This window comes from Panulirus ornatus, chromosome 9 (genome assembly GCF_036320965.1).
Source record: "Panulirus ornatus isolate Po-2019 chromosome 9, ASM3632096v1, whole genome shotgun sequence".
Classification (NCBI taxonomy): Eukaryota; Metazoa; Arthropoda; class Malacostraca; order Decapoda; family Palinuridae; genus Panulirus; species Panulirus ornatus.
In genome coordinates, this window is record NC_092232.1 from 45,085,593 (window position 1) to 45,101,788 (window position 16,196).

General features: G+C 40.2%; 1 protein-coding gene across 2 annotated transcripts in view; it reads right to left on the bottom strand.

The window, feature by feature from the left end:
- Positions 1 to 16,196, bottom strand: part of dgt3 (dim gamma-tubulin 3) — a 111,888-nt gene that overhangs the window by 27,023 nt on the left and 68,669 nt on the right. For both annotated transcript variants that reach the window (XM_071665117.1, XM_071665116.1), the window contains exons 10-11: positions 8,941 to 9,191; positions 2,620 to 2,800 (exon numbers count right to left, since the gene is read on the bottom strand). In XM_071665117.1, the coding sequence (XP_071521218.1) occupies positions 2,620 to 2,800; positions 8,941 to 9,191 (432 nt within the window). The remainder of the gene's footprint in view (positions 1 to 2,619; positions 2,801 to 8,940; positions 9,192 to 16,196) is intronic.

Sequence of the window (16,196 nt, forward strand, 5' to 3'; positions counted from 1 at the left end):
ACACTTGAATCTCCTTTTGGCACTGTAATTCTTTTGTTTTTCCTTCAACCACATACTGAAAGTAAAATTTGGACACTACTTTTCCTTAAGTGATGGTTACAAAAGCTATTTCTTTTATATTCCAGATTGTTGTTTGAAAAATGAAATAAAGTATGAACAATGAATCTGCAATTCATACTATAGCATGTTTAGTGACATTTTGTATAAGAAGTTCTATGTGACACACTCTCTGAGCTCATGTCTCTATTTTACACGTCTCCCACAAGAAGGATCCAAATGTTACCAGCTGATTTCTTTAAGGTCAAGATTCTCAGTGTTAGAGTTTCACGAAGATAATTAAGGTATATCTCATTGCCTTCTACTCTTTTGTCTTTATCATCATTTAGTATTTCACCCAGTTCATCAAACCTCCAGAAAATTGTATAGAATCAGAATTATTATGCAGGCTTTTCTTACTATTATTTTCCCCATTATATACAATCTGAAGGAACCATAACTTACCAATAGCTCTTGAAAGTTAAGGTTATTTCTCACTACAAGGACTAAATCTCTTCCTTCTTTGTCCTCTGCTAACTACTTTGGTATTGAGTATCCTCCAGATAATACCAGATGAGAGTCCTACTCCATGATAACTTGGATTTTAAAACTTCTACAGTGTCCCAACCACTTTCCCCCTCACAATATCCAATTTCATAATCCTCTGCTGATTACTGTTATTTTCCTCATTATATACAATCTGAAGGAACCATAACTTACCAATAGCTCTTGAAAGTTAAGGTTATTTCTCACTACAAGGGCTAAATCTCTTCCTTCTTTGTCCTCCACTAACTTTTTTGGTATTGAGTATCCTCTAGATAATACCAGATGTGAGTTCCCCTCCACAATAACTTGGACCTTAAAAACTTCTCCAGTGTACCGACCAATTTCCCCCAGACAATACCAGTTTCATAGTCCTTTGCTGTTTACTATCAGTTCATCTGCACTGTGTAAAGCATGTCCAATTTTGCTCTCTAAGTGACATATTCCTGGTCTTCTGGCATAAAGGTTGTCTTATCCTCTTTTTCATCTATGCTCCCTCCAATTCTTGTCTTCTGTATTACTTTCTTTGCAATAAACTAGTTCCTCCCTTGGTTTGCCTTTCTTACAGAACACCCTACCAAATCTATCATGAATATGCAACTGTTTGCCTGCCTAAATTCTGCTATGGGACTATTCCATACACCTATACCTTGTTCTAAAAAAAAATCCTAGGAAGGTAGCCATCTGTTAGAGATATTTAAGAGAAACGCATAAAAAAACTAGTGTTTACTTGAAAATTCATCATCAACAGGGACATGTAATTTTTAGCAGCTTATGAAACGGATGTGGTTGTGGTAAGTCCTAGTGGATTTACAGATCTTTGAGGAAAGTGTGGTCATGGTAATCTGGGTATGATTCCACTTACATGAAGTAGATACAAGGGATTTCTTACTCTTGTCATTATCTTTACTGAAACATATCCTGAGTGCATCATTAACTTCCTTACCTTGTAACTATTCTTCTTAATACATGAAGTAGGTACAACAAGGGATTTCTTACTCTTGTTATTATCTTTACTGAAACATATCCTGGGTGCATCAATGACTTCTTTACCATGTAACTATTCTTCGTAATACATGAAGTAGGTACAACAAGGGATTTCTTACTCTTGTCATTATCTTTACTGAAACATATCCTGAGTGCATCAATGACTTCTTTACCTTGTAACTATTCTTCTTAATGGCACGAACTGTGCTCTCCCCAAGACGATACACATGACCTAAAGCAAAGGCACCCTTTCCTGCTTCAGCTCAACTCAGTAACTGTAGCTTTATCTCTGTTAAAATAAATCTCTTACACCTCACTGAAGGGACAGTAGAAGGGTTACAAGATGTGCTAGAAGGTCTCTTAGATGACACTGACCTAAAGTTAGAAGTAACTACAAATCCATTCAATACAAAAATGAGCATGAATAACATAGGTCTACACACTAAAATTGACATTTGAAATCATGTTGTACTCACTGAGCTCCCCCACAGTGCCTCATGCTCACTTGCAACAAATGCATGGAGGAGTCCATGCATGCCAAAACTGGTCACATAATTGTAAACTTTCTTGTACAAAATGGGGGAATGATAAAAATTGGGCCACTATGTAATAGCAAAATCACATTAAATGAAGTTCAATAAAGCATCGTACAGGTGTAGCTTGAAAGCATCTTTTTCAAGTCTTCCCTTCTTGTCATTATATCTTCCAACACCTTTTAAAAACTGTGAGGAATGAGAAAATTTCAAAGATATGGTACTGCAAGGGGACAAATTAGAAAAGGGCAATTGAAGTAATATCAGCAAGGAAACAGAATGGATATAGAGAGGGTGCTGAAAGATGGCTTTTCATTTCCACTTATGGTTGATATAACAGAATAGAGGTGGTTGAACATGGGAGAACTGGGTGTTGAGTTAATTAGGAAATTCATTTGAGGAATATGAGGAAATATGCTATGTTGTGGCATTAGGACATTGTTTTCCATGTCACCCTACCACATAATAAGAAATGGCCTTAAGTTTACAGATCAAAAGTTAGGGAATGCATCCAACTTACTTTTTTCTTTTCTTCATATTCTACAATTAATTTGAGTAACTTCTGCTTGAACTTCCAGGATTCTTGATCTAAAGCTGTGTAGTGTTCTACCAGTTTTGGGTCCAGCCAGGCTACAGGCAATGCTCCAAGGCTTCCAGGACTACCGAAAAGGCTAGTCTCCAATACAGCACTATTCATAGTCCTTGAAAATACCAAAAGATATTGAGAAATGAATCAAAAATCCTTATGTACTATATTAATGAAGTTTACAAATGGGTTGAAAATAATAAACAGTGCTTAAATTGATTGCTTACAAACAAAAACTAATAAAAAAAAAGAGATGAAGCAATGGCCAATGAAAACATCTATTATTTACTTATTATACTTTGTCGCTGTCTCCCACGTTAGCGAGGTAGTGCAAGGAAACAGACAAAAGAATGGCCCAACCCACTCACATACACATGTATATACATACACGTCCACAAATGCACATATACATACCTATACATTTCAACATATATTTATTTATTTTATTCATTTTGCTTTGTCGCTGTCTCCCGCGTTTGCGAGGTAGCGCAAGGAAACACGAAAGAAATGGCCCAACCCACCCCCATACACATGTATATACATACACGTCCACACACGCAAATATACATACCTATACATCTCAATGTACACATATATATACACACACAGACATATACATATATACACATGTACATAATTCATAGTCTGCCTTTATTCATTCCCATCGCCACCTCGCCACACATGGAATAACATCCCCCTCATGTGTGCAAGGTAGCGCTAGGAAAAGACAACAAAGGCCCCATTCATTCACACTGTCTCTAGCTGTCATGCAATAATGCCCGAAACCACAGCTCCCTTTCCACATCCAGGCCCCACAGAACTTTCCATGGTTTACCCCAGACGCTTCACATGCCCTGATTCAATCCATTGACAGCACATCGACCCCAGTATACCACATCGATCCAATTCACTCTATTCCTTGCTCGCCTTTCACCCTCCTGCATGTTCAGGCCCCAATCACTCAAAATCTATCTTTTTCACTCCATCTTTCCACCTCCAATTTGGTCTCCCATTTCTCCTCGTTCCCTCCACCTCTGAGACATATATCCTCTTGGTCAATCTTTCCTCACTCATTCACTCCATGTGCCCAAACCATTTCAAAACACCCTCTTCTGTTCTCTCAACCACACTCTTTTTATTTCCACACATCTCTCTTACCCTTACATTACTTACTCGATCAAACCACCTCACACCACATATTGTCCTCAAACATCTCATTTCCAGCACATCCACCCTCCTGCGCACAACTCTATCCATAGCCCACACCTTGCAACCATACAACATTGTTGGAGTCACTATTCCTTCAAACATACCCATTTTTGCTTTCCAAGATAATGTTCTCGATTTCCAAACATTCTTCAAGGCTCCCAGGATTTTCGCCCCCTCCCCCACCCTATGATTCACTTCCGCTTCCATGGTTCCATCCGCTGCCAGATCCACTCCCAGATATCTAAAACACTTTACTTCCTCCAGTTTTTCTCCATTCAAACTTACCTCCCAATAGACTTGACCCTCAACCCTACTGTACCTAATAACCTTGCTCTTATTCACATTTACTCTTAACTTTCTTCTTTCACACACTTTACCAAACTCAGTCACCAGCTTCTGCAGTTTGTCACATGAATCAGCCACCAGCCCTGTATCATCAGCGAACAACAACTGACTCACTTCCCAAGCTCTCTCATCCACAACGGACTGCATACTTGCCCCTCTTTCCAAAACTCTTGCATTCACCTCCCTAACAACCCCATCCATAAACAAATTAAACAACCATGGAGACATCACACACCCCTGCCACAAACCTACATTCACTGAGAACCAATCACTTTCCTCTCTTCCTATACATACACATGCCTTACATCCTCGATAAAAACTTTTCACTGCTTCAAACAACTTGCCTCCCACACCATATATTCTTAGTACCTTCCACAGAGCATCTCTATCAACTCTATCATATGCCTTCTCCAGATCCATAAATGCTACATACAAATCCATTTGCTTTTCTAAGTATTTCTCACATACATTCCTCAAAGCAAACACCTGATCCACACATCCTCTACCACTTCTGAAACCACACTGCTCTGAAAACATAAACATGCAAAATGTAAAACATATGTACATATTTACAAGGCCCTCAATAAAGACGTAATCTGACCTGATCAGTCCTAACATCCACAATTCAGTCCATCAATTTCAAACTGCCAAACAGGTACACAGCCTCAAGGTAAAAAGCTCCATATCCAACTCACTAACTTACCCTTGATACCCTAAAAGGATCTTTTAACCAATGGCATCGTCACTGCTTATTTTCCAGCAGTCAAAATGCCTTGCTGATTGAGATTCCAAATGTTTCTCCAGGACAGAAGTAAACAAACCCATCACCTCCTTAAGGGTTACTACCCACTGACATTATCCTACTCTCCAACTTACTCTACAAAAGTCTTGCAAAATATAAAACATATGTACACATTTACAAGGCCCTCAATAAAGACGTAATCTGATGCAAAGAAATCTTACTACCCCACCATGCTATCTTATCTGAAACATTCCAACATCAGCCAGTGGTAAAGGACACCACAAGAGATGAACAGTTTGAACAAAAAGACACTCCCAACACCTGTCAGGGACTACACCTCTGATCAGTCCTAACATCCACCAAATCAGTCCATCAATTTCAAACTGCCAAACAGTTACACAGCCTCAAGGTAAAAAGCTCCATATCCAACTCATTAACTTACCCTTGATACCCTAAAAGGATCTTTTAACCAATGGCATCATCACTGCTTATTTTCCAGCAGTCAAAATGCCTTGCTGACTGAGATTCCAAATGTTTCTCCAGGACAGAAGTAAACAAACCCATCACCTTCTTAAGGGTTACTACCCACTGACATCACCCTACTCTCCAACTTACTCTACAAAAGTCTTGCATTTATTTAGGCTTCCACAGGTATGGAAAGTTCCAGAGACCCTCCTCTACCAACCACAACCGTATCAACTTCATAAATGCAAAACATCTGAGGCTCTTTCCTTTGTTGACTTCAAAGTTTATGACTTAGTCATCCATAGCACAATCATCAACAAAGCCATCAATCTTGATCTGCAAAGAAGCCTCATTTCATGGGATGCATACTTCCTAAGAATGCACAATCAGAGTGTGTGCATCTGAGGAGTCAACTCCAGCTTCCAGTCCCTCATCTGTGCTGTACTACAAGCCACAAAGATGGGTTCCTTGTATTTCCTTATCCCTGTAATGAAACCCTTAGGGATACAACTGCTAGATGAAAAAGTGCTTATGACTCTACCACTGGCATCAGCAATGACAACAACTTTTCTCATTACTCTGCTGTCTAGAACACCCTCAGCTGCCCCTAGAACTCTTTCATAATCAAAATAAACTGCAATCGTGAACAGCAGCCCTAGTTACAGCTAAGTTTTGCCCCCTACTGTCTCACTAGTATACCGCTCTGGATAATATACTAAGTTGGATGAAACACATTAAGTCATCTAATCTTCCTGGCAATCATATCTGTATTCTCTGTTGACTCATGATTCTTGGATGGGGTGGTTAATGAGGTAAATGCAAGAGTTTTGGAGAAAGGGGCGAGTATGCAGTCCGTTGGGGATGAAAGACCCTGGAAAGTGAGTCAGTTGTTGTTTGCTGATGATACAGCACTGGTGGCTGATTCAAGTGAGAAACTGCAGAAGTTGGTGACCGAGTTTGGAAAAGCGTAAAGGAGAAAGTTGAGAGTAAATGTGAATAAGAGTAAGGGTTGAGGGAGAAAGTAGTTGGTATGTGAGTTTGAATGGAGAAAAATTGGAGGAAGTGAAGTGTTTTACATATCTGGGAGTGGACTTAGCAGCAAATGGAACCATGGAAGCAGAAGTGAGTCATAGGATAGGGGAGGGGGCAATGGTTCTGGGAGCGACGAAGAATGTCTGAAATGAGAAAATGTAATCTCGGAGAGCAAAAATGGGGATGTTTGAAGGAATAGCAGGTCCAATAGTATTATATGGTTGTGAGGCACTGGCTATAGATAAGGTTGTACAGAGAAGGTTGGATGTGTTGGAAATGAAATGTCAGAGAACAGTATGTGGTGTGAGATGGTTCGATTGAGTAAGTAATGAAAGGGTAAGAGAGATGGGTAGAAATAAAAAGAGTGTGATTGAGAGAGCAGAAGAGGGTGTGTTGAAATGGTTTGGACATGGAGAGAATGAGTGAGGAAAGGTTGACAAAGAGGATATATGTGTCAGAGGTGGAGCGAACAAGGAAAAGTGGGAGACCAAACTGGAGGTGAAAGGATGGAGTGAAAAAGATTTTAAGAGATCGAGGGCCTGAATATACAGGAGGGTGACAGGTGTGCAAGGAATAAAGTGAATTGGAACGATGTGGTTTAACAGGGTCAACGTGCTGTCAGTGGACTGAACCAAGGGATGTGAAATGTCAGGTAAACCATGGAAAGGTCTGTCAGGCCTGGATATGGATTGGGAGCTGTGGTTTTGGTGCATTACACATGACAGCTAGAGACTGAGTGTGAACTAACGTGGTTTTTTTTGTCTGTTTTCCTGGCACTACCTCGCTGAAGCAGGGGTTTGCGATGCTGTTTCCTGAGGGGTAGGGTAGCACTGGGAGTGGACGAAGGCAAGCATGACTGTGTACATGTGTATATATTCCCATGAGTCCATGGGGAAAATGAAACACGATAAGTTCCCAAGTGCACTTTCGTGTAATAATCACATCATCAGGGGAGATACGTGAAAGAAACATAAGTTGCATATTAACTGACTTATGTTTCTTTCACGTATCTCCCTTGATGATGTGATTATTACACGAAAGTGCACTTGGGAACTTATCGTGTTTCATTTTCCCCATGGACTCATAGGAATATACTTGATCATGCGCAAAATTGTGATCCTTTCCAATGTTCCAATGTATATATATATGTATATGTCTGTGTAGGTGTATGTATATGTGCATGTATGGACATTTATGTACATATATGTGTATATGAGTGGATGGGCCATTCTTCATCTGTTTCCTGCAGCTACCTCGCTGACGCGGGAAGCGGTGATCAAGTATAATAAATAAATATGAATCTAAAATGTAATTCTTTTCACACTTGTTAACTATTTCCCATACTAGTGAGACAGCACACCAAAAACAGATAAAGGAATAATATCTTACACCTCTTTTGAATGTTTAGGCCCTGAGCACTCAAACCCTTTTCCAATCCATCCTTCCATCTTTGATTTGGTCTCCCCCTTCTCCTTTTCTCCTCCACTTTTGTTGCATATACCCTCATTGTCAATCTTTCCTCACTCATGCTCTCCATATGTCTAAACCATTTCAGTGCACCCTCCTCACCTTTCTAAACCACATTCTTTCCTGCTACCACACCTCCATCTTACAATATCATTTCTCACATGATTAACCCTATCACACTACACATTGTCTTCAAGCCCTTCATTTCCAACACAATTCACCCTCTTCCACACTTCCTCACCTAGAGCTCATGCCTCACAACCCTTAAACACCATTGGGACTACTATAACACCAAACTTGCCCATCTTTGCCCTTACCAACAATGTATAGTGCTTGTTGGGTCATTTTAGTGCATATATGTTTCATCTATCTTGTATCTGCTGGAGGTGGGGAGATCTGTAAGTACAGGTTGCTAAACAGAGAAAGAGTGAGAAGTTTATATTTTGTATATGGGGCTTGGCAGTTAGCTGTGGAATTATTTATTTTTTGGGGGGAAGGAGGTTTCTAGTACTGTTACAAAGAACTGTGCTGAGCATAGTTGGGTGAGATATATTGGGAGGATCTTTATTTCACTGAGTAGAAGTTGAGTGTTTGTGGTTGCTATTCCAGTCAAATACATAGAAATGTAAAAAAATAAGCAAGAAAGAAAAAGGATACTAATCTTAGGAGCCAGCTGTTCTCAGCAGCAGGCTGTTAAACTGTAGGCAAGCATTAACCAGGGAAAAATGTGCTCTGTTTTTAGTAGTAGTGGGGTCCAGGAAATCAGTCTGGTGATGCCTGCTGACTGGTATATGTTGAGCCTGATGTAACCGCTATGGATACCTTTACAATCATTTACAAAGAGTGGGCAAAGGCTGGTGTCTCCTCACAAAAATATTGAGTGCATTTCTAGTCTGGATTTGAATATTCCCAGGGAGAGATTGAATGCTTCACCACAAAAACAGCTCCATCCAATTTCTCTAAAAAATTTGTAACCAGCCAAGATCCTGACATACATTCTGTTAAGCCGTGAAAACTGTGGATTCCTCGCTGTAGATACGTGTTCTCTGGCAGTGTTGATGGCACTCTGCAACATGGATGCTTGTTTCTGTAAGATTTTTGCATTCACTACTCCATCCACCTGCTCATCCTGTAACTTTAGCTTGGAGGTAATGGGCAGGAGATGTGAGAGGGTCACTAAGGGAGGAGGAAGCTGACCCACTCCTTTCTGTTCTTTATGTTCCTTGACCATGGCTCCATAACGTTTCTGTACATGAAAGTGGGAGATGTTTACAAAAATAACTGGAAACCAATTTACAATATAAAAAATCACCAAATGCTCGAATTGTAATATAAAAATATCTATCTCTATCAAAATGAAGATATCTTGGTACATTAAGGGAGAGAAGTCTATGGCAATCAAGTATTCAATCTTCATAAAAAATTTTACTTCATTTAGTTACTGGTGCAATTACTGTACATAAGATGCATCCCAGGATGTTATGGTCATTTAAAACAAATTAGACTTAATTCTTTGCTGATGACACCATTATGATTTTATCCTAACTCCTTTCCTGGTGACACTAATATGATCTTGTCCTCATCATAAACCACCTATATTATCAAAGTTAGACATTATTCACAACTCCTGTGCCATAAATGGCTTGTTAGGGTTGAACAACATAAAAATAGTGTTACGTATGGTCAAGAATCTAATGCATTATTTGTTCATCTTAAAGATTTTTGGTCATCAAATTCACTAGAGCAGTGTTAAGGTTATTAAATACAATAAGTCAGTAATGGATAGAAATATTGCTGAACCATCTTTTATCAAACACGCTATTGATATCAGAACAAATAAAAATATCGGATTATATAGAAAACTTCATACGGGAAAATATTGTAAATATGTTTCCCAGAACATAGGTTAACCTGAGTTTGTAACTTGGGAGAGGTGAGGTTATCAAGGGTGACCTGTGCAACTCTTTCTTAATTCATCTGCCTGCCCTACTTTGTGGTGGCTGGTATATCATATTCTGGTTCTCTCTATATTTACTCAGTCCTGAGGTATGAGAGAAGGAAGTGTACCTCCGTACTCCCCACGTATCATTGATGGTAACTAAAGGGGGCAGGTGCAGAGGGCTGGAAACCTTACCCTTCTTGTATTTCAATTTCTAAAAGAGGAAACAAAAGAAGGAATCAAGCAGGGAGTGCTCAACCTCCTTGAAGGCTCAAACTGAGGTGTCTGAATGTGGATGTAACCAAGATGAAAAGAGAGGAGAGACAGGTAGTATGTTTGAAGAAAGAAACCTGGATATTCTAGCTCTGAGTGAAATGAAGCTCAAGGGTAAAGGTAAAGAATGGTTTAGAAATGTTTTGGGAATAAAGTGGATAAGGGCTAAGGGAGAACTAGCACTACTACTGAAGCAGGAGTTGTGGGAGTGTGTGACTGAACTGAAGCAGGAGTTGTGGGAGTGTGTGACTAAGTGTAAGGAAGTAAATTCTAGATTGATATGGGTAAAACTAAAAGTGAATGGGGAGAGATGAGTGATTATTGGTGCTTATGCATCTGGCCATGAGCACAAAGATCATGAGATATGTATTTTGGGAGCAGCTGAGTGATTGTGTCAGCAGTTTTGGCGCAAGAAACTGGGTATCAGTGATGGGCGAATTAAATGTGATGGTATGTAATGTGGTAATTGAGGGTATGATTGGTTTGCATGGGGTATTCAGTGTTAAAGGAAATGGTGAAGAGTTTGTGGAGATTTGTGATAAAATAAGATTGGTGATTGGAATATCTGGTTTAAAATATGTGTATGTGATTGGTTCTCAGTGAATGTCGGTTTGCGGCAAGGGTGCGTGATGTCTCCATAGTTGTTTAATTTGTATATGGATGGGGTTGTTAGGGAGGTGAATGCAAGAGTTTTGGAAAGAGGGGCAAGTATGCAGTCTGTTGTGGATGAGAGGACTTGGGAAGTGAGTCAGTTGTTCGCTGATGATTCAGTGCTGTTGGCTGATTCAGGTGAGAAACTGCAGAAGCTGGTGACTGAGTTTGGTAAAGCATGTGAAAGAGGAAAGCTGTGAGTAAATGTGGATAAGAGCAAGGTTACTAGGTAAAGTAGGGTTGAGGGGCAAGTCAATTGGGAGGCAAGATTAAATGGAGAAAAACTGGAGGAAGTGAAGTGTTTTAGATATCTGGGAGTGGATTTGGCAGCAGATGGAACCATGGAAGCAGATGGGAGTCACAGGGTGGGGGAGGGGGCAAAAGTTCTGGAAGCATTGAAAAATGTGTGGAAGGTGAGAACATTATCTCAGAAAGTAAAAATGGGTATGTTTGAAGGAATAGTGGTTCCAACAATGTTATATGGTTGCAAGGCATGGGCTGTTGATAGAGTTGTGTGGAGGAGGGTGGATGTGTTGGAAATGAGCTGTTTGAGGACTATATGCGGTGTGAGGTGGTATGATCGAGTAAGTAATGAAAGGGTAAGAAAGATGTGTGGTAATAAAAAGAGTGCGGTTGAGAGAGCAGAAGGTGTTTAGAAATAGTTTGGTCACATGGAGAGAATGAGTGAGGAAAGATTGACAAAGAGGATATATGTGTCAGAGGTGTAGGGAATGAGTAGAAGTGGGATACCAAATTGGAGGTGGAAGGATGGAGTGAAAAAGATTTTGAGTGATTGGGGCCTGAACATGTAGGCGTGCAAGGAATAGAGTGAATTGGAATGATGTGGTATACCGGGGTCAACATGCTGTCAATGGATTGAACCAGGGCAAGTGAAGCATCTGCGGTAAACCATGGAAAGTTTTGTGGGGCCTGGATGTGGAAAGGGAGCTGTGGTTTTGGCGCATTATACATGACAGCCAGAGACTGAGTGTGAACGAATGCATACGTATGCATACGTTGAAATGTATAGGTATGTATATGTGCATGTGTGGACGTGTATGTATATACATGTGTATGTGGGTGGGCTGGGCCATTCTTTTGTGTGTTTTCTTGTGCTACCTCATTAACGCAGGAGTCAGCGACAAAGTATATCAATTATAATAATAATGTGTAGGTACATAGAGCACGAGAGATGGTCAATAGGCATTATTAGATTGTGTACTAATTGACAGGCATGTCAAAGAGAGAGTTTTGGATGTAAATGTGCAAAGAGGGGCAGCTAGTGGGATGTCTGATCACTATCTTGTGAAGCAAAGGGTGAAGATATGTAGAGGTTTTTGGAAAAGGGGAAACATTGTCAGGGAGAAGAGAGTGGTGAGAGTAAGTGAGCATGGAAAGGAGACTTGTGTGATAAAATACCAGCAAAGACTGAGTGCAGAATGTCAAAAGCTGAGAGAAAATGAAGTGAGAGGGGTGATGGCATGTGCAAGAGATGTATATGGCATGAGAAATGTGGGAGGTGGACAGATCAGAAAGGGTAGTAGTAACTTGTGGGATGAAGAAGTTGCTAGTGAAAGAGAAAAGAGAGGCATTTGACAGTACTTAGAAGGAAGAAGTGCAAATGATTGGGAATTGTATAAGAGAAAGCAGGATGAGGTCAAGAGGAAGAGGCAGGGGTTGAAAAAGACGGCCTATGAGAATTGGTGTGAGATTATCGTTAAACTTTAGGGAGAAGAAAAAGATGTTCTGGAAGGAGGTAATGTGTGAAAGACAAGAAAACAAAGAAAACATTGGTGAAGGGAGTGAAAGGGTAAATGATAACAGGTAGTGATGAAGTGAGAAGGAGATGGAGAGAGTATTTTGAAGGACTGTTAAATAGGTTTGATGATAGAGTGACAGATGTAGGGTGTTTAGATCAGGGTGGTATGCAAAGAGAGAGTGTCAGGGAGGGTGGTGTGGTGAAGAGAAGAGGTGGTGAAAGCCTTGTGGAAGATGAAATCCGGCAAACTGGCACTGGATGGTATTGCAGTTGTATTTATCAAGAAGGGGTGACTGTGCTGTTGATTGGCTGGTAAGGATATTCAGAGTATGTATGGATCGTGGTGAAGTCATGGTGAAGTGCCTGGGATTGGATGAACACATGTATAGTGCCACTGTATAAAAACAAGGAATCAATGTGAGTTTTTAAACTACAGAGGCATAAGTTTGTTGAGTATACCTGGGAAATTATATGGGAGAGTATAGATTGAGAGGGTGAAGACATGTACTGAGCACCAGACTGGGGAGAAATGTGGTTTCAAGAGTGGTAAAGGATGTGTAGATCAGGTGTTCGCTTTGAAGAATGTGTGTGAGAAATACTTGAAAAAACAGATGGATCTGCATGTGGCATTTATGTTTCTGGAAAAGGCTAACTGCTAACCATAAAACATTCCTATTTATGTTTCTATCAAACTCATTCTTTAGGATGAAAAAAAAATACTGCCCATATATCTTCTCCATGTTGTAGAGGAGAACTAAGAGGTGCACGAGCAAGGGGCTGGAAATCCTACCCTTTGTTACTTTCCAAGAGAAGAGGCAGATGAAGCCAAGCAATAACTTCTCTTAAGGTTCAGTCATTTGTTTTGATCACTACCTATCTCATGTGGGAATTCGTGAAATGTATGAAAGAAGACTATCAAAACTGAAAATGCAAAATTCATACCCAAGGTTGCATGAGTTTTGTCCTGGAGGTTTTGTATCCATACCAGGTTCTACTTGAATTTGGTTGCAATCGGAGAAGAGTGTTTTGATCTAGTGTTGCCACAGATTTGGTCCATCATTTGTTATAAGTTGGTCTAAGTCCACATGGTTTGTAACGAGTTGAACTAGTATGCTACCTATTTCCATCTCAGATGTGGTATGTTGAGGTTCCTCAGGAAGATCATGTTTGGGACTAGGTATCCATGGAAGTCAAGGCAGGATTCTACACTTCACTTTTGTTTGGTAAATTCCTGTGGCTTTACGTATGGTAAAATGACCAGATTTTGGTTTTCAACCTTGGCAACATCCACTTCAACTGAAGGGTTCAGGAACTAGGTTGTCAAGAAAGAATCTTTTACATACAATCCACCTCCACATATTCTTCCACTCTTGTCTCATCTCCATAGATTGTAATCTGGGATCCAGATCTCACCATTCATAAAATTCTTAATGTGAGTTAAAGACTATAAATACCTCATTTGACTTAGCAAACCACTTATATCAGAAAATTTGCTTGTTTTGAGTGAGGTGGGTCCTAGTACACTGCCACATGAAAGATGTTATGAGTGTTGTGTTTGTACACTGGCACATGAAAGATGTTATGAGTGTTGTGTTTGAACTGTTTTGCTTAACCTGTCCTTTTATAGAGGGACCCAGTGTTATCTCTTCCTCTGACAGTCCTCTCCTGCCTCTGACTTCATGTCTGAGTCTGAGGAACAGCGTGTATAGTATGCACCATGATCATCTTGAGTTATGTGCTTCACTGTCCTTCCAACTGGTAATCCTCACAGCACTGGTTCATGCAACACTTCAAATGATGATATAAATATTTCTGAACAGAAAAATCTGTATTCCTCCACAAAGTAGCATTTACCTTTCCTAACCAAGTTCAGATATTTCTTGGGTGATGTAATTTACATTTTCCAAATATGATGCACTCGTCTTGCCAAACATGCAAATTGCCTTCACATGGCATCTACAAAATCTTAACTAAGGATTTCCAACTCAATTCTTATGGCATGCCAGATTCAGTGTAAAAGTAGAACACTGTTTTAAGTATGGCTCATATTAGGTGCCTGAAAATGACAGAATGCCATTTGTAAAAGGGCAAGGGGGACAAAAGCAAAAGTTCAAATTACAGAGGCATAAAAGTTTGTTGACTGCAACTGGTAAGATGAATGGGAAAGTGGTGACTGAGAGGGTGGTGGCATGCACAGAGTTTCAGACTGGAAAGAAACAAAGTAGCTTCAAGAGAGGTAGAGAATGTGGATCAGGTGCTTGCTTTGAAGAATGTGAACAAATCTCAGAGAAACAAAGTTTCTGACTGGAAAGGAACAAAGTGGCTTCAGGAGTGGTAAAGAATGTGGATCAGGTGCTTGCTTTGAAGAATGTGAACAATTCTCAGAAAAACAAGAGACCTTGTATGTGGCATTTATGTATCTGGAGGGTTGATTGACATGCTCTGTGGAAGGCGCTGATTATAAAAGGTGTGGGAGGAAAGCTGCAAGAACTTGGATTTTTATCAAAACAGTAAGAGATGTGTGTGAGTATGAGGAGCAGAGGGTGAGTTGTTCTAAGTGAGGGTGGATCTGTGGCATGAGTACATGATGTCAATATGAATGTTTCATTTATTTATGGATGGGGTGGTAAGAAAGGTGAATGAACAGGGCTTGGAGAGAGGAACAGGTGTGTTGTCTGTTGGGGGTGGGGAGAGTCGGGTTTTGTTTGGTGATAATATGGCACTGGTGGAAGATTTATGCAAGAAACTACAAAAGCTGGTGTGTGAGTATGGGAATGTGTGTGAATGGAGAAAGTTGGGAGCAAAAGTGAATAAAAGCCCAAACATGGACATGGAATGAGTCAGAGGTCAAGAATCCAGGCTGTGGAAATGAGCTAACTGAGGGGAACATGCGAGGTGACTAGATGGAATGAAGAAAGAAATAAGGTGGTGTATGAGAGATCTGGTATGGAAAGGAATGCAAAGGGAATGAATTCTGGAGTGGAAGATTGGGTGAAATGTAATACTTTGAGTGGGTTCGAGCATGTGGAAAAACTGCAAGAAAGGGAGTTTACAAGGATAGTGTACAATAGTATGATTAAAGGGGTTGGTATGAGAGAGATACCATTTGCGACATTGGGAAACAGAATGGAAGAGTACTGAAGGGAGAGAAATGGAGGAATGCATGGAATGGTGTATGCAAGGGAAGCATGTAAGGAGAGAGATTAAGTGGAGACTTTTGTAATGGCTATTCCCTTGATGGGAGGTCTCAGAGGGAACAGGCATCAGAGATACAGATATATACAGAGACAGGTTATTTGGAGTGTGAGTTTGAATGGAGAGAAATCAAAGAAAGAGGAATGTTTTAGTTACCCTGGAGTAGATATGTCACTGAATGGAACCATGGGAGCTTAAATGAGGCATAGGGTGGGTGAGGGGGCAAAGTGGGTGAGGGGGCAAAGGTCCTTGGTTTACTGAGAAATGTGTGGAAAAAGGTCAGGGCACTATCTTTAAGGGTTAACATGGTATGTTTGATAGTACAGCAATGCACCTGGTGCTATGAGGATATAGAATGTGGGCCTTAAACAAAAATGTAAAGAACAGAGTAGATGTGTTGGAAATTAAATGTTCTGGGACAATATGTGGTGTGA